The 19,250-nt window shown below is 42.3% G+C and overlaps 1 protein-coding gene across 1 annotated transcript in view; it reads right to left on the reverse strand.

Annotated features, from left to right (window-relative positions):
- Zdhhc17 (zinc finger DHHC-type palmitoyltransferase 17) overlaps window positions 1–18,740 on the reverse strand; it is a 62,890-nt gene extending 44,150 nt beyond the window's left edge. Inside the window, exon 1 of the mRNA XM_032912296.1 lies at window positions 18,544–18,740. Coding sequence (XP_032768187.1) covers window positions 18,544–18,636 — 93 coding nt within the window. The 5' untranslated portion in view covers window positions 18,637–18,740. The remainder of the gene's footprint in view (window positions 1–18,543) is intronic.
- Window positions 18,741–19,250: the final 510 nt, after the last annotated feature.

Raw genomic sequence — 19,250 nt, forward strand, 5'->3', positions numbered from 1 at the left:
AACACAAATTTACTATCTCAGGCTTCTGGATCAGAAATCCAAAACCACTGTTCCTGTTTGCAAGAACAACTTCCTACCACACAGCCTTAATCATCTCTGCAGACTTCCCTTCACGGTCTAAGCTGCAGAGTTGGCACTGTGTGTAGTTTTCTCTCAGTTATTAGCACCTATGGAGATATTCAAATGCTTGCTTTCTCAACCGGGGCATCTTGAGAGTTCTGAGGTCTACTCTGACCTCCTTGAGAAAACTTAGTTAAGCTCTTTTGAACACTGAGACAAGGTCTCACTATCTAGCCCAACCTGGCTTCAAACCTGTGAACCCAGAGCTGCTTCCCACATGCTGGTGGTATTACAGGCATGAGCCACCATGTTCAACTGAGCCCTTTCTTGACCTTGACTCCTGTCCTTGTTTGGTTGCACAGCCTAATTTTAGCAAGAATACTATTAGGTCAGTTGAGATAGAATTGCCTTAAGTTCTTCAAAGAATCTTCTCCCGTTAAACGATCTCTATTTGGACAGGGTGGAGGTGATGGAGTTGTGGGGCAGATAATATACTTCCGGCGACTTCAACCTCGGTCTTTCAAATGCAGGAAGCCTTGTTGATCCATTCTTTGCAGCATGCTCTAAGAGGGAAAAGGCTGAGAGGACGAGCGAAGCTGTACCAAATACCCTCCTGTACGCACGTGTGTCAGCGTTCATCTCACATGCCACAAGTAAGCACTGTTGTTCTAAGATTAATCAGCACTGATACACAGAGCGCTCCTTCTCTCAATGCTAAATGGTATTTCACTGCACCAATAAATCACACACAAATACTGCCCCTGATTATTCTGTTCGATACTGTGCTGGTTAGATCTCGTCAACTTAGGTAAGCTGCTACTCACAGATAAAATGGCTATGTTCTGGCCTTCACCGTTACACTGCCTCCAGGTGGCAGTACCACTTTATCCCTCACTAACAACATAGCCTGCTTCCTCTCACTGCTTAGATTCATCAGACTTCTCTTTTCCCAGAGACCAGAGAAACACCAAACCTTTCCACTTCAAACAAAGAAAGCTAGTCAAACTGGCCTAGGGACTTAGCAGCGTGAGGTCAGACTATTTTGACAAGGTGAGGGCATGTGCTTAACTGGAGACGGTTTAAGAAAAGATGGACAGAACTCCGACTACCTACAACTCTTTTAGGGAAGTTTTGTTACCAATAAAAGCGAAAGTCAGAACAGAAATGAGACTTAAGGAAAATAACAGTGTTTAGTTTTGTTTCGAAAATGGAGAATTTTTTCTTCACTGGTAGAAATGGTGTGGTGGAGCCAAGAGTTGGTGGTGCATAAGAGAAAAGAAATGTCAGCAAATAAGGGGCACAAGTCAGCATAGCCATCATCTGCAGCATCGTATGTCAAATACTAATGAAAGAAATCAAAATCTGGGTAAGCTGACATGTATACTATACTTATGAAAGAATATTCATCATAAAGATGCCATTCTCCTCAAACTTATATAGGTTTAATGCAATTTCTATCAAAATCTCTTAAGATTCTTTGTAGCTACAGACAAGGTTATCCTAAATTTATATAGGAAGACACCTGCTATTTTCTCAAAGTCAATTTTAAGAACTATTAAAAGCAAAAGTTACCAACATCACACAGGACTGCCTTAGTTTTAGACACAAAAAGACTTGAGAAACAGAAAAACAAAAACAAACAAAACCTAGAAATTAAAACCCATGTATTTGCTCAGCTATTTTTTAAATAATATAAAAGCATTTCAGAAAAGTTTTCAGAAATAAATAGGAATCCATAGGCAAAAGTAAGATTAAAAAAAAGATCAACCAAAATTTTAAAACTCAAATTATATAGAAATTAACTCAAAACTTACTACAAAACTAAATGTTAAAAAGTATAGCTTTAAAAAAGGCAGTGAGACCACAGACATCTAAACACTAAAGCACACGTCAACAACTTAATCTGGACCTTTGTTTTCTAGCCTCCAAAACTGGGGAGGGGGCTCTCCAAGTGTAAACCATCTGGTCTGTGTTATTCTGTAACAGCAGCCCCAGTAAACTGGTATGGACAAGAGATTCTTTATCAAAGATACAAGAAAGAAAATATACAGGAGAAAGGATATTAAATATCATCAGCCATTTGGGAAGTGGCTAACAGGCAATGGTGCTATATCACAAACATTAGGGTGGGTTAACCATTTCCAAGGGTGTGGCTGCCCTTAGGACACTGGGGGAGGAGCATTACAAGTTCCTGGCTAGCATGGGCTGGCTACTTAGGAAGATGTTATCTAAGAAAGAAAGGGGGTATGCAACAGGCTGAGAAGATGGTTCCTTAGATAAAGTGATTACTTAAAGCCATATGGGTATGGTAAATTTGTCTTTATTCCCCAACCCTTGAGAAACAAGGGGCAGGTTCTCCAGCAAGCTAGCTAGACTAAGCTAGCTGAAGAGTGAGTTCAGCAAGAGACTACCTCAGACTGTAAGGTGGAGAGCAAGCAAAAAACTAGTATACACACATACCACATACACACACACCACACACTACACACACACACACCCCCCACACACACACACACACCCACACACAACACAAACATACACAACACACACACACAACACAAACACACACACACACACACACACCCCCCCACACACACAAACGAGGGGGGTGGAGGAAGGACAGACAGACAGAGTGAGCGGGTCAGTCATAATTTAATAGAATTGTTGTCTCCACATCTATATTTAGGCTTGACATAAAATATCTGAAACCAAATGCCTTGTCATCTTTGGCCTAGTTAAAACTTCCCTACTTGTGTGACTGCAATATAGCTAGTTTGTTCCTTATTTCCTAATCCCAAATCAAACAGCTGTTAACCATGATAAAACCTAATGGTCCGTTATCAGTGCCCTTGTAAATAAGCTCTTCATGCATGTGTGTTTTGGGGACTAATTAATAGTCAGCTTGGCAGATAAATGTGCTTGCTGGGTTAGCCTGGGAACTTCAGTTCAATCCCTGGAACCTACACAAGGGTAGGGAGACTCAACTCCATTAAACTATCCTCTGAACACATGTGCTATGACACATGCAAATCATGTGACACACACATGCACTCATCGCACATGTGCATTCAATAATTTTAAAATTTTTGGCTAGCAAATCTACAACCCTTCCCTTCCCCAGCAAGAAGTCAACACTATCATACTCATGATCCTTAACAGAGGCCCATCAAAAGTTGTCTCCTTTCTTTCCCTACTTCTCCAGTTCACCTTAACCCCTCACACTTAATACAAAGTTCTTGTTTCATGCACACGTCTCACCTTTTAACACAAACACCCAATCCTAATTCCATACTCCAGTCTGTACCCCTGCCAGCGCTCTCCTACAGAGTGGCAACTTAACTGAATCACAAAAGCAATTTGAAAATCAGATTGGAGAGAAGCCAGAACAATGAAATAATAAAGCAACATCATCAAATACCAATGAGGATGCGGAAATTATATCATACATACTCAGCTGGTGGGAATGCAAAATGCATAGCCACTCTGGAAAACATTAATATACAGCCATGTGATCCAGTAAACTGCATTTCCTCTGAGAATTAAATTTTTGCTTACATAAATATCTGCACACAAATACTTATAACTAAATATAACAAGTATGTTCTGTATATTGTAACAAATATAATAACTAGAAGCTGGGAACCCAGGTAATTTACAGTGTATGTATAAAATGGTCTACTCATACTATGGAACAGTAGTCAGCAACAAGAGGGAACGAACCACTACGAGCACCTGACAAATCTCCAAGAATTACACTGAATGGGCAATCAATCCTGTATGGCTACATTCTAAATGATTCCACTCATGTACTACGAGTTTGTGTATATGTATACGTGTGTCTGTGCATGGAGATGTGTGCATGGGTTTTGGAGCCTAAAGTTGACATGGAATGTCTGCCTCAAGGCTTTCCATCTTTTTTTCTTTTTTCATAAACTTATTATCTTTATGTATGGCATTCTTAAAAGCCAAAAGAGGGTGCCAAATCCGCTGGAACTAGAGTTACATGCACTTGTGAGCTGCCCAATGCAGGTGGTGGGGAGTGAACTCTGGCCCTCTGGAAGAGTAGTAAATGACCTTAACCACACTGCTTTTTCACACAATCTCTCACTGAACCTGGAGCTCGACATTTGGATAGGCAGGCTGGCTGGCAAGCTCTGAGAACCTTTTGTTTCTGCGTCTCCAGCTCCAGGATTACACTTGCATACTGTTCAGCCCAACTTTTACATGGGTTCTAGGGTCAAACCCAGGTCTTCATCCTTGCACACACAAGCTTTTACCAACTAAGCAATTTCTCCAAAAGACGTCTGTGGAAGATGTAGAAAACCTACACAAATGGTTGCTGTCCAATAGAGCTCATGTAATATGAAGAGAGTCTTATTTTATGTATGTGAGTATACATAACACTAATACACACTCAAGATTTCAGTTTTATGACTGAAATGTGAATTTTTATTTTTATCAATTTTACTTATTTCAAACAGCCTCATATCATGGGGGGATACTGCATGGGAAAATACAGTTTAAACACCATAAAGGTAAGATTATTACGCTCTGAAATAGAATTATATACCCAAACAAGGTTCAGGAAAACATGACAATTTCTAAAACATATTATACCACTTACATGTTGACAAGAAAATCATTTTATGTAAGTGTGTGCTTGAAATATTTCTATTTGGCCAAAAACCTTCTCAGCAAATGCCCCAGTGGTAGGGGCATCACGTCCAGAGCAGAGGTCTTCTGGGGACATGGTGCTGCAGGACTCTCTCTTCCACATACCCTTCTGTAGTTGTTAAAATTTGACAATAATTATGTCACTGATTCTTTTTTTTTTTTTTTTTTTGGTTCTTTTTTTTTTTCGGAGCTGGGGACGAACCCAGGGCCTTGCGCTTCCCTAGGCAAGCGCTCTACCACTGAGCTAAATCCCCAACCCCTATGTCACTAATTCTTAAGGCTTAAAAAATTCTGTGGCTTAAATTTCTCATATTAAAACTTTTTTTAATTTTAAGAATTATTTCTTTTATGTATGTGAGTATGCCATAGCTGCCTTCAGACAAACCAGAAGAGGCCATCAGATCTCATTAAAGATGGTTGTGAGCCACCATGTGGTTGCTGGGAATTGAACTCAGGACCTCTGGAAGAGCAATCAGTGCTCTTAACTGCTGAGCCATCTCTCCTGCCCTAAATTTCTCATACCTTCAAAAAATTCTTATGCCATCCAATTAAAAAAATAAAAAAGAACACACACTAGAGTAATAGATCATTCAGAAAGTGTTAAGTTTTTATTTAGCCCGCTATGTTATAATGCTAGGTCCAAGCCTATTTCATTTTTCTCCAAACTATGTTCCTTTTCTTGTACTAGACTACATTTAATTACACACACACACACACACACACACACACACACACACACACACACACACACACACACACGCCGACTGGGCTGTAGCTCAGTTAGTAAGAGTGTTTGCCTGACATAAGCATGAAGCCTTGGGTTCAATCCCCAATAAATCATGGGTGGTTGGGCACCTATAATCTGAGCACTTTAAGACAAAAGGCTCAAAAGTTCAAGGTCACAAATTCAAAACCTAAAATAAACTAAATGGGGCTTTGTTTCACATGCACACAAACAGAGAGAAAAGCAAGATTAACAAAGCAGCCTTGTGCGGTCATCTTGAAATGCACAGGAAAAACAATCTCAGGGGACAAAAGGGGTTCAGCAGGTAAGAGCAGCATAGCTCTTTCAGAGAACATCTATCCCCAGTGTCTCACTAAGACGACTCACAAGTCCAGGAGCTCTGGCTCCAGGGGTCTGACACAGCTGCAATCATCCCAACACACAACCCCCATCCCAACACACAATATACACACATAATTTTAAAAATAAGTAAAGCTTTTAAAAATTAAAAAATAAAATTAGTAAGAATCACTAATTTTACTTCCTAGGTACTGTTCTGAACTTTCCTGGAGACTATAAACTGACAAGACTGCTCCAAGGTATGGCTGAGGGAAGGTTTCTATTATAGACAGAAGATGGAGGTTGGAGGGAGGCCAGCCGGAGGCATCGGAAGAGCCCAGAACAGAGAGACAAAGTAGTACACTAAATGTGACCAGCAGACGAGACTGGGGGTCAGGAACATGGGGAACAACAAGACCAAGAACGAGGACAGCCAATACAGCTGGGTTACAGGCAAAGTACACAGCTGGGAGAGTGAGCTCTTGAGCTGAAGGAGGGTCTGGTATAGGAGGAGGTGATGTGGACAAAGCCAGGAGGCCACGGACAGCCATCTGTCCATTCGATCAGTGAGAAGGAAACTGACTGCCTTTTAAGAGGAGGAATGGCATCAGGTTCCTGAGGAATGCTGGCTTTTGTCTAACTACCAGAACTTTGAGGAGTGGAGTTTCCTTTAGAACTGACATTGACAAAGTTTCAAACAAAGATGTGACTGGAAACCACACCATTACTATCATGTATCACAGAGAGAACTGCCAGTGGAACCACTTACAACCTTTTTATCATTTGTATTGGAGGGTTATAGTACTTACAAGATCTTCTACAGTGTTGGAGATAAGATTTTCATGGTCAGAGCTGGTCTCCCTACATGTCTAACCTACACACACACACACACACACACACACACACACACACACCACACACACCACACACACCACACACACCACAATACCACCCAGAAACCCCACAACAATGGAGTCTCCTTCCAAGCTACATGTCATGCGTTCCAGTGCTATAAGCCTGCAAGTGTACAGTTACACCTTGAGGAACAATCACAGATACTCGTTTACTACTACTACTACCACCTCCACCTCCTCCTCCACCACCTCCTCCACCACCACCTCCTCCACCACCACCTCCTCCCACCACCACCTCCACCACCATCACCTCTACCCCTCCTCCTCCACCACCACCACCTCCACCACCTCCACCACCTCCTCCACCACCTCCACCACCTCCTCCACCTCCCACCTCCATCACCACCTCCTCCACTACCTCCTCCACCTCCACCTCCATCACCACCTCCAACACCACCTCCTCCACCACCTCCTCCACCTCCCACCTCCATCACCCACCTCCCCACCACCTCCTCCTCCTCCACCACCTCCCCACCACCTCCTCCCACCTCCTCCTCCACCTCCTCCACCACACCTCCTCCACCCCCACCTCCTCCACCACCACCTCCACCCACCTCCTCAGGTAGGGCTGGGAAATGCTCAGTCAATAAAATTCATGCCATGCAGTCTTGACCACCTGAGTTCAGATCCTCAGACCCACATAACAAAGAAGCATGAGTGCACTTATAAGCCTAGCACTGGGGAGACGCGATCAGCGAATCCTGGGGTATTGCTCTGACCAGCCTAGCCTAACCACTGAGCTTCATGCCAATGAAACCCTTTCAAAACACAAGGACAGTTCCTGACACCACTTGCTGTTCCTCTGGTCTCCACATACAACACACGCATACACACATACACATCTGTATATATACACACACACACACACACACACACACACACACACACACACACACACACACACACACACACACACACACACACACATCTTTATCAATCTGACCAAACTGGTTGCTTTTTAAAGAATTTTATAAAGTTTATTGTAAAAAACTTGGCAAATGCAAAAAACATCACAAGCTAGCTGGGCATAGTAGTGAATGCCTTTAATTAATCCCAGTTCTTGGGAGGCAGAGGCAGGTAGATCTCTATGAATTCGAGGCTACCCTGGTCTACACAGTAAGTGCCAGGATAGCGGCTACATAGTAAGACCTATCTCAGGAAACAAACATGCGCAAACACACACACACACATACACACATATCACACACCAAATTAACTAAACTCAGTCTATAAATTTCAATGAACTTCTATACACGTCATTCTATGAAAACTGCACTGTTTACACTGGATTTCATGTTTTCACTATATTCTCATGCCGTTATCAACCATCAAAAACAAAAGAATCCAGACAGACTTCAAAACCAGAGGATTAGCTGTCCTCTGTCATAACGCATGTCCGTTCCTGCGCTCAGCCCTTCCTAATCCCTAATATTTAGCCCTTCTTGTTCTCATTTCTACATGTTCTACTGTACCCACATGTACCATTTGTTTACATATACACCTACACTGTTGGTTAGATCCTACATATGAGAGAGAACATACGGGTTTTTTCTGAGATAGTATAAACTCTCTTAATATTCTGTTTGAAGTCTAGCAATTTTCCTACAAATTTTATGACTGGATTTTTCTTTTGAGCTCAATAGTATTCCATTTTTTAAGAACAGAGACAGGATCTTATATAACCCAAGCTGGCTTGGAACACACTATAACTCAGGCTGGCTTCGAACTTCCAATAACCACTTGCCATACCCTCCCGAGTTCTGTGCTCATAGCACATGTGAGCGTCATCATGCCCAGCCTGAGTCCTGACCATCTGCCCTGATGGCTGCACGGATGACTGGGTTCATAGCTATAAAGAGCATCACAGACACTGGATACTGCTGCCCAAGAATAAAATGTGAAGTATGGTTTCTAGTTAATGTATGTTCCATAGTAAGCAAAAAAGAAATTTTAGGGAGTCTTCAATAATGGTAAACATACATCAGTTAAGAGCCAAAGGCTGTACAAGCCCTGGAATGAGCCTTAAATATAAAGTACAGATTGAATGGCACTGGCACACTAATAGAAGCTGAACTGTTGTCAGATGTACCTCTCTGTTGCTGTATGCTGATGACAGGGAAAAATTACAAAGTAGAGGAAAGGGGCATGGGAATTCACTGTACTTCCTATTCAATTTTATAGGATATAACTTAGCCAAACCTAAGATAACTTAAAAAAAAAAACTGTACATGATTAAAAACAGCATAGATGGGCTGGAGAGATGGCTCAGCGGCTAAAAGCACTGACTGCTCTTCCAGAGGTCCTGAGTTCAAATCCCAGCAACCACATGGTGGCTCACAACCATCTATGATGATGTCTGATGCCCTCTTCTGGTGTGTGAAGACAGCTACAGCATACTTACATATAAATAAATAAATAAATCTTTAAAAAAAAAAACAGCATAGATGAAAAAATTTGCAACCACAGGTGTCTGGTGTCAACCAAACAATGATAAACTTTGTAACTCCATCATTTCTATCACAGGGGCAACCTGGGTTTCTACGTAGTTCTTCTGCTCACCAGCAAATCTGACTTTCACATCCATCAATTATCTCATTTGTAAAATAGGCACACAAAGCAGTGAAAATTAAAGAATACGTAGGTAAAAGTGTGTGGAATGCTGAGTTAGTTAGTGTTGAGGTTTGGTCTATTGCAATGTATTATAATTATTTTGTACTAGAAGGTCTAGACCTAAGAGTGAATTCTCACATTTACAAGCTTTTGTTGTATAAACCTTGTTCCTCAATTTAAAACTATTGGTTAAATAAAACTGGCTTCAGCCAATTATTGGAAGAATTAAAGGTAGGTGGGTTTGGAGTTTCCTGGTTGGTGTGGGAAAGCAATCCGTGAGAGGAGAGAAGGCGGCTCTGAGAGGAGATGGACCATAAGCACATGGCTAGGAGAAACAAGTATTTTGGGGTATACCACTAGGGAGTAGCCAGTCCAGCAGTTAGAAAAGTAGATTAGGGGTTACCCACAGTAATTGTCAAAGACAAATAAAATAAGCATAGTCAGAGTCTCATTTATCTGTAAGCTATGTGGGAATATGCTTAAATTGGTTGTGCTAATACACTTATCTCATTGTTACAGGTCAGTGTTAACAATTATTGCTATTATGTATCACACTGAGGCAATAACATTAACTTGGCACAATGCCTCATACATTAAATGCCAAATTAGTACCCTTCCTTCTTCTGTATATAACTTTGCCCAAGTATCAAAACAAGGTTTGAAAGGTGGAGAATGAAATGAAGGGGCACTTATAAGAATCCCCTTGAAACTCTTTTAAAACAAATATAACACAAACCCATACAGTAAAGAATTCTGTAGGGAAGCATGTTTATTGAAGGAAAGTTCCCTTTCAGACTTGAGAATACACATGTATTCTTCATCTAATTCATGTCCCCCATGAACACAGTTCTGATGAAGTTGAGATATGAGAGATAAAGAGCTTTCAATGGGTTGAAATGTTCTTTAACATAAATTTCTTGGAGTTTCTATGCATCTTCTTCTGAATCAGAGGTTGGTAAGGTACAGCCCCATCATCTGAGTTTACAATTAGCTGCTACAGGAACCCAGAATGCAGACTGCTTACAGCTGCTTTATACAGCAGCACAGTCCAGCAATTGTTATGGTAACTGTACAGCCTGACATTCTGAAAAAATATTATAACTATGTGGCATTGCACAAAATGGTTTACAAATTCCCAGTCCAGGTTATTCATAACAATGCCCCCCAGTAGTTCATTAGAAACTGTATTATGTAGTTAGCCTGACTAAGTTACCCTAACACCTCTCAGAGTATGATTGTAAAAGATAAATGACAGCTGGACATAAAGAGATCACAACAGTGGTAAGTCACTTGTTTGCCCAGACATTCCTCCCCAGCTCCAGTCACCTCGTCCTGACCAGCAACTGGTGGTCTAAAGCAGGCCCAGAAACTAAATCTGAGCCTCGCCTCCCTATTGAGATGGTCTGAGCAGTTTGGCCAAAAAGTAAAAATAACTAAACCTGGCTTCCATGTCTATATCACATAGACTAAAGAAGGTTGCTCCCCAGCAGGAGAGGACACAGCTGAAAGGAAGAGTGGTGAGAGTCTCAGCCCAGGCTGTGGCTCTCCTTCAGGGCAACTGTGCCCTGACAGGACCTCATGGGGTATCTGAGACAGCAAATTAAATCCTCCCTTTACCCAACTAATTTTTAAGTTGTTGACACTTGCAATCAGAAGTTTCTAATAAGAGCAACTCCATAATCAGTGAAAAACGAGATTTTTCCCCTATGAAAACAGGGATAATCCCATTAGTTTTGTTCATCTCTCGTCAAATCCTTCATTAACTGGAAAGTGGCCACAATCAGAAAAATCATTCACTTGTTTTTTTTTCCCCTAGAATGTGACAACAATTAAAAACATAAGCCATTTGGCATTCTGAAGCCTTCAGCTCCACTCAGCCCTCCACATCAACTCCACATCAACACATGAGGGATACTCAAAGTCCGCTGGGGAGTACTCTGACTTACCAAAGAAACACTCTATTTGGCATGGGTAACTCTAAAGAAAGCAGAATTCATTTGGTAAGGTTGTTTTTTTTCTCTTAATTTTTACTTTTGGGTGGTACTAATTTTGGCAATTAGTGCACCAATTTTTCTGCACAGAAAAACATATGGTTTAACCCTTTGCAATTCAAGGCATTGCCTTCCTTGCAGTTACTTCCTTTCTCAGAAGGCTACAGGTTCACTGACCTTCCTTCCAGCTCACTCACTAATAACTCTTTTAACAGAACCCTCAAAGAAGATATTGTCCCAGAACTGGATAAATAAAGTCACTGAGTGAGATTCTTATTCGTATGTTTATAAATATCATCCTCAAAACTCAAAATTAAGATACTTGATTTATTTACCCTTAAACTTTGCACCTGCAACATTTAAATTAGTAATCCATTTACACTAGTAATACAATGGCAAGATGCCTTTAACAATAACTTATGCATCTTAACAGTAAAACACCTTTGTGACTGACAATGAGATCGTTTGGAGGTCTGTGTAATGCACATTACATTTAAAATACCTTTAAATTTTTTTGCTACATTCATTCAGTTATTTTGGAAGGGGGTGCCACAGCCCTCATGTGGGGGACAATTTCAGGGGTTAGCTCTTTCCTCCACCATGTGGGCCCCTGGGATTGAACCCAGATTGTCTGCGTGCCTTTACTCGTTCAGCCTTCTTATATTTCTAACATACCTTAGCTGTCCCCACCACAGCATCCGCAACAAACCCTAACAGCCTACAATCCATTCCTTTAACGCACGCACGCACACACACATCTCACTCAGTCTTCTGTTTCACAATGTGTTACTTCATACACTTCATCACCCTGTGGCTTCAAGTCTGTGACAAAGTCATACCCAGATGTTCTACAAACACTGTTTGAGAACATAGAGTAAAGCAAAAGGGTTTATCATAAAAGTCCTCCACCTATCTTCGAGACTATTCCTTACTGTGGTCATTCAGTCAGTTACCTCTAGGCTAGTGCCTGCATGCGCACGCGCACGTGCGCGCAAACACACACACACAATTGCTCAATTTGAGATGCTGTCTATTATTACATTAATGGCTAAGATCTACTCTGTTTATCAATGGCGAAACACAGAACTCTGCATAAATTAGAGCTCATTTAGTTATTACAATAATCTCAAAATATTATAACTTGGTGTTGGCGTAGACAGCTGGAACACAAGAGTTCAGAAGTTTGCCCAGGTCACTGGGATTTGGATACAAGCATCCTAAAATCATTCATTGCTCACACTTACAGTTTTCTATCTATGTACTCCAGAGTTCACTCATAATACTTTTAAAATAATCCCCACGAGTCATTATGATGAAAATTTGGGTATTCTAGTTTCGTTTCTGTTACTTTGATAAAATGCCCTAACAAGAAGACAACTTAGGGGAGAAAAGGGTTTACAGTAGCTTGTGATTCAAGGCTACAATCAGCTGTAAGAGGGAAGTCAAGAAATCCAAACTTGAAGCCACTAGTGGCATGCACGTCAGAGCCAAGAGAATGGATGCACACCTGCCTGCCTAGTGCTCAGCTTATTTTTAGGTCAAGGACCCAAACCCTTAGGTACACTGCCGCCCACTTTCAGGCTGGGTCTTCCTACATCAATTAATTTAGTCAAAACAATCCAGCAAAGCCAGTCTAACCTGGACAGTTCCTCAGTAAGACTCTCTTTTCGGGGAACTCTACATTGTGTCAAGTTGACAATTTCAATAAACCACACCTTGAGCCTGGGGCCCATACCTGTAACCCAGGTACTTCAGGAGAGGCAGAAGAATCTACAACTCAAGGTCATCCAACAGGACACAGTGAGAGACCAGCCTGGACGATGTGAGACCCTATCTTAACAACAAATAACATTAAGATTGAAAAAAAAAAAAAATACAGGATAGAAAAATGACATTTTCCCCCGCAAAGTAAAAAATTCAGTTCTGCTAGTTTTTAACTTTGGATTTATTACACTCCATAAAGTCAATAATCCTATTTTTCATTTTATATAGACTCAGTCATTATTATGTCTTTAAAATCTAAAAAGTACAATTATGATTTACAGCATTTTTGTTTCAATTTTAAAAAAGGAGCTTGGAAAACTAGCTCAGTTGAGAATACCTGCTGGTCTGCCAGAGGCCCCATGATCAGTTCTGAGCACTGACGTGTGACAGCTCACAACCGCCCAGCAAGAGGGAGCTCTGTTCCCTTCCTCTGACCTCCACAAGCATGTTCACACACTCACACAAACAATAAAAATAAAGCTTTTTTTGGTTTGTTTTTTGAACCAGTGTCTCTCTGTGTAGCTCTGGCTGTGCTGGAACTCTATAGAGGCTGGCCTCAAACTCAAGAGATCCATCTGCCTATACTTCCAAGTGCTGGATTTAAAGGTGTGTTCTACCACACCCAATTAAAAAAAATCCTAAAAAGAAAAAAGACACCCTAAGGCATACTATCTAATGTCTGCAAAAAAGAGTGTGATGACAGAGTTGCCAGCCAGTAACCTAACAGGAAAAAATCCTGTCTGCAGACATTAGTTTATACACATAAACAAATCTACCTCTAAATACTTAATAGGATGAAAAGTACAAATGGAAAAAAGATATCACTACTGGAGCCTGAAAAAGGAGACTAGGAAGCAAGCCTGTGAGATGGCAGGTATAGTTTCACTGTAGCATTCAACAGAGCCAAATCATGAGAAAATAAAATGGATAAAGACAATGTAAAATAAAGTGGCACCAATTAAAAGACATGTGCACATGCATACACACACACACACACACACACACACACACACACACACACACACACACACACACACACAGTGGTAGCTAGTGGTTGGTTGAGGATGGGGGAAGTGGGAAGATGCTGTACCAGGTTTTGAAAACAAAGGAGTAAGTGGAGAGAAAAGTGAGAGCCCAGGTAATTCAGGCATTCCAATCCAGTGCTGTCAGATTCCTGACACATGGGGGAAGTGGGAAGATGCTGTACCAGGTTTTGAAAACAAAGGAGGAAGTGAAGAGAAAATGAGAGCCCAGGTAATTCAGGCATTCCAATCCAGTGCTGTCAGATTCCTGACACATGGCGCCCTACCAATAGGCTGGCAGAAGGGGGTTTGTGATTTCCTTCTATTGAAGTACTGAGCTGATCTGCTGAAGTCCAGCTACTAAAAAACAAGCGGCTGCTGGACTGCAAACCAACATATGGTCTGTATCCCTCCTCCCAGTCTCCTAACTGGTTATTCTGAGTGACTAGAACCTGACACTGCTAGCAGGCTACTGCTCCGTTCAGCACTAACTTGGATTCCGTCCAGTTACTCAAACAGTCTGAAATATTTTGTGTATAGCGGTTAGATGTTCAAGTTGATTATCCTACTGCTTCCCAAAACAAAAACTAAATCACAACTTCAATCAAAACATCAGAGTTCAAAGAAATCTTGGAGATCATCTAATCTAGCCTCTTTATCTAAAAAGCAAAGAAACTAAGAATAGCTAAGCATCTGCTAACTTGGGGTTACAGAGCCAGAACCAGCATCCTGATCCCCTCCTGGCCAGTTTATCTATTTCCAAATAGCCTTAATTCTTTCTCCATGATAAAATGAATTAATACCTATTTCAACAGAGCAACAGTAATATCAACTTCCCTTTCAGTATTCACTACGATAGGCCATGGCCTATCAGTCCCAAAGTGATAGCTGATTTTCAAACAGTAGCTTGTAGCTTATCTAACACTAACATTAACAATGACTACAAGGTTAGTAAATAGCAATCCAACTTTACAATGAGGAAAATATAATTCTACCTCAACGACAGTAAACAGCAGAGCACATTTAAAAGTATCCTATAGTGCTTCTCCTTGACCCTACACACATACACACACACACACACACACACACACACTCACTTCTGAGTTCAGTACCACACATGGTCCAAATCTGATAAACACGTATTCATATAATGGCATTTCATTTAGAAAGTAAGCTTTTTCTTACCAAAAATACCTCTAAAAATGTTCCACTGTCCATGCAACGGCATATCTGTCTTAAAAGGGTTTTAGTAGTGGACACTTTGCATACAAATTGGTGATTTTGCAATAGCGGATTCTAACCTCCTGTCTAGACTCTGTCTAACCCGAGGGACGCAGTCTGGCTGTGTAGCTTTCCTCTGGCTGGGAGCTTGGAATCCTCTTGTTTCCGTTCCTCGCCTATGTGTATTATAGCTGTGTTCTGCCATGTTTGCTCACCTACTCTCTATCCCACAAATAATTTATCCATTTAACAAATACTTAGAAACTTTTGTGACAGCATTAAATCCAAAGAAAAAAGTAAAATGAAACATTTCTACAAAATGTAAATCCTATAAATTAAAAACACGTAAATTGGGTGGTGGTGGCATTTGCCTTTAATCCCAGCCCTTGGGAGGAAAAGGCAGGCAGATCTCTGTGAGTTCAAGGCCAGCCCGGTCTACAAAGTGAGTTCCCTGACAGCTAAGGCTACACAGAGAAAACCTGTCTCACCACACCCCACCCCCAAAAAAACCTCAACACAAATAAATCTCTATATCACTCAAAAAGAAACCATCATGTCTAGTAGTGAAAGTGGAAAGATGACCTTACCAGAGTGCCTAAAATGTGTTCATTCGTGAATTCTGACTTACATTCCCATATGGTTAAACACAGTCTGGAAATATTGATATTGTCTGAAGAACAAACAGAAACTTTAAGACGTTTTTTCTTCATTTAATTACTGAGGATTCCAAATTAGAATCCAGCACTAGGGATGAGGTGCTAGCAACACGGTTTGCCTAGTATGCACGAAGCTTTGGGTTCACTCCCCAGCACTGCATAGACAGGAAGTTACGGCACATAGCTGATCCACCGTATGAGAATTAGAAAGTCAAGGTCATTTTTGGATACAAAGGGAGTTGAAGGCTACAAGACACCATGCCTGGAAGAGGAAAAAGGAAAAAAGCAGGAAGAGATTGAGATCAAACAGAAGTAGCATCAGAATGGTAATCCCTGTCAGTCGGACACAAAAGCCTATGTGCTCCATTAGCTCCTTAATGGACCATTAGTTAAGTATCACCACCATCACCACCCCAATTTCACAAAACTCTAGACAAACAGCCTGTCCTGTTCTGCTCCTAACACATTGTAAGGAATGAAGCACTACCACATCTACAGCAGGTGCAAGAAACTAACCACAGAAAGTAATAACAATTTCAGTCAGTCCCCAAAGTTACAGAACTTAAAACTTACTAGACCTAGTGCTTACTTGGTAAAAGAAATCTATATCTTATCAATTTCATCTGAGAACAATGGGGAAGCTGATTTTCTAATAACATACCATCTGTTAAACAACAAACTCATGGTACCTAAACTTCGAGCTCTCTATTACACCAAGCAATCTCTAGATTATTATTAGGTTAAAAAATGTTTTGAGACACAGTGTCACTATGCAGTCCTGGCTGGCCTGGAACTTGCTAAGTGGATTAGTCTGACTTCGAACTTAGAGACATTCCTGACTCCCAAATACTGGATGTGAATTACCACACCCTGCAAAATTATGTTTAGGGTAACGACATATACTTTTACAAAGAGGAAAGGAAAGGGTTTTGTGTGTGTGTGTGTGTGTGTGTGTGTGTGTGTGTGTGTGTGTGTGTGTATAGTTTGGTCTCATTGAGCCCCAAGCTGGCCTCCAATTCATACTATCAAAGACAGCTTTGAACTCCTAATCCGACTGCCACTGAATGTCACAGTACATTAAAATACATAAAACACTTTAAGTGCTTGAAATATACCCACAGAACAGATGAACAGAAATATCCCTTAACCACAAATACAACATAACATCAGAAAAGTTCCTGGACCTATTTCTAGGGACTAGGTGTAAACCAAAAGAAATCTCTAATGCCAATTCTACGTTTGTTACCACTTTAATTTTTCAAAAAGTTTCGTCTTACTACATAGCTGTGTCAGAAACCCAAAATATCCTTTTCTAACAAGACTTGTCCTGGCATATATTTCTAAGAAACTGTCTCATTTTGTGTAAGTATAGATAATGTGTATATGTGTATATATTTATGTGTGTAGTATATTTGTATGTATGTATCTATGTGTCTATGTATGTATATATGTATGTATGTGTGTGTGTATATATATATGATCAAGTTATGAAATAACGGAGTATTAATACGAAAGTGGTCCTTGTTATTCACAATTATATAAAAAGAAAAATAAAGGAAGATGCAAAAGCCATAAAGAAATAAAACCAATCTAACGCAAAGTAACCACGTTTGTTCACCCTGTAGTGAACACCACGGGTCTGTACACAACCCTCAACCTCAAAACAAGACCAGAGTTCTGCAGGAAACTGCGCTACTCTTTCCTGCCCTCCCCGCACCTCACATAGAACCGTACGGTTAAAAAACCTGGATGCACAAAGAATTGCTTCCAGGCCTTAACTAAACACAAACTCAGCTACAAGCTGGGAGGTAAACAACTGCAGAACGTGACTGATCCCACACAGAAAACTGCTCACTTTCATGAGAAGATACAAAAGAAACGGTGGGAAACGTGTTGCGCTGTCTACCCTTCCCAATAGTCCCAAAACAGCGTTACTTTGTGACACGCTAATGTGTGCGTGGGTTTATTCCCGAAAGTTCTGACCCTCTCTCTTTTCTTATGGCTTAAGGGCAAACACTCAAACATCAAAATTCGCCGTCACCAGCGGCGAGCTGGTTGCTATGCCATATTCTGGAAGGACATCACTTTGCCCAAGAAACTACTATCCCCCAGGTACGGGTGAACTAATGGAAAGGGTAGTGTCATTCACCACCATGAAAGAGGGGAAGAGGGGAAGAAAATCAAAAGCAGATAGTCTTCTTCTTCTCCCTGGAGAGGCTTGGAGCAAGACCAGGGGCTTCAGCCGAGGTTCCAAAGTGTCAGGAGGCCTCCGTCGTCTCTGCACCCGCAGGCAACGCAGCAACAAAACAGGACCATTGCCATCCCCACCTCTGTCCTCCAGGCACCGCCAGGGACGGCGTCCCAGAGCCCGCCCCGGCCGGGCCCGCCCCGCTATCTCCTCCCCCGTTATCCGCTCGCCGCCGCGCTCGGGCCTGGACTCGCTTCTTCAGCCTCCCCGGGTCCCGCACAGGTCACCGCGCGGACGCATCAGCCACCGCCCCGGGCGAGGCTGGGGAAGCGAAGCCGCTGGGCCGCAGGGCCCGGAAGGCGCTCGGCGCGGTCCCTCACCTCCGGGTGGAGAAGGGGCACACAGCCCGTTTCGGTATCGTACTCATCCGGGCCGTCCGCCATCTTGGTGTTAAATCCCTCCTCCCGCTGCATGCTGGGAGAAAGCGTTTCAGCCTCGCGGGGCTCGGCAAGGCGGAGGGCGAGCGCTAGGGCGAGCGCGAGCCCGGATGAGGGCGACGCGGCCCGCCGCCTCCTCCTCCCCCGAACCCCGGGACGCCCCCTTAGCCCCTCCCGCCGCGGAGGGCGCGGGTCTCGATGCGCGTGCGCCGAGCGGGAGTGTGCTCTCTGCTGCACTGCGCCCGGGCAGCGGACCGCGCTGGGCGTGGGCGCCGCTGCCCGGGGGCGGGTCCCGGTCGGAAGCCGATGCTGCTCCGCTCGGGCTACCAGGGCAAGGCTGCGTTCGGGTCAGCACCGAGATCCGGAGCCGCATAGGGCAGGGTCCGGACCCCGCCGAGGGCTTAGGGTGTGACCCCGGAGACCAAGGATGCGTTCTCGCCTCGGTGCCTGTGCCTTGGGGATACCCGGAGAAGCAAGGACAAAAAGTGGCTTCCTGGAAAAGCTTTTGTTATGTGATGCCCTCTTGCAGTTGAGCTAGGACATTTTTAAATCATCGTTTTGACAAGGTCAAAGCCCCACACGGTTCCATCTGCTACATTTTAATAGAACTCTGGAATTCTAAAGTGAAACCTTTTAAAATGAAAGCTCTA

Source organism: Rattus rattus, chromosome 1 (assembly GCF_011064425.1).
Source record: "Rattus rattus isolate New Zealand chromosome 1, Rrattus_CSIRO_v1, whole genome shotgun sequence".
In the NCBI taxonomy this organism is placed as follows: Eukaryota; Metazoa; Chordata; class Mammalia; order Rodentia; family Muridae; genus Rattus; species Rattus rattus.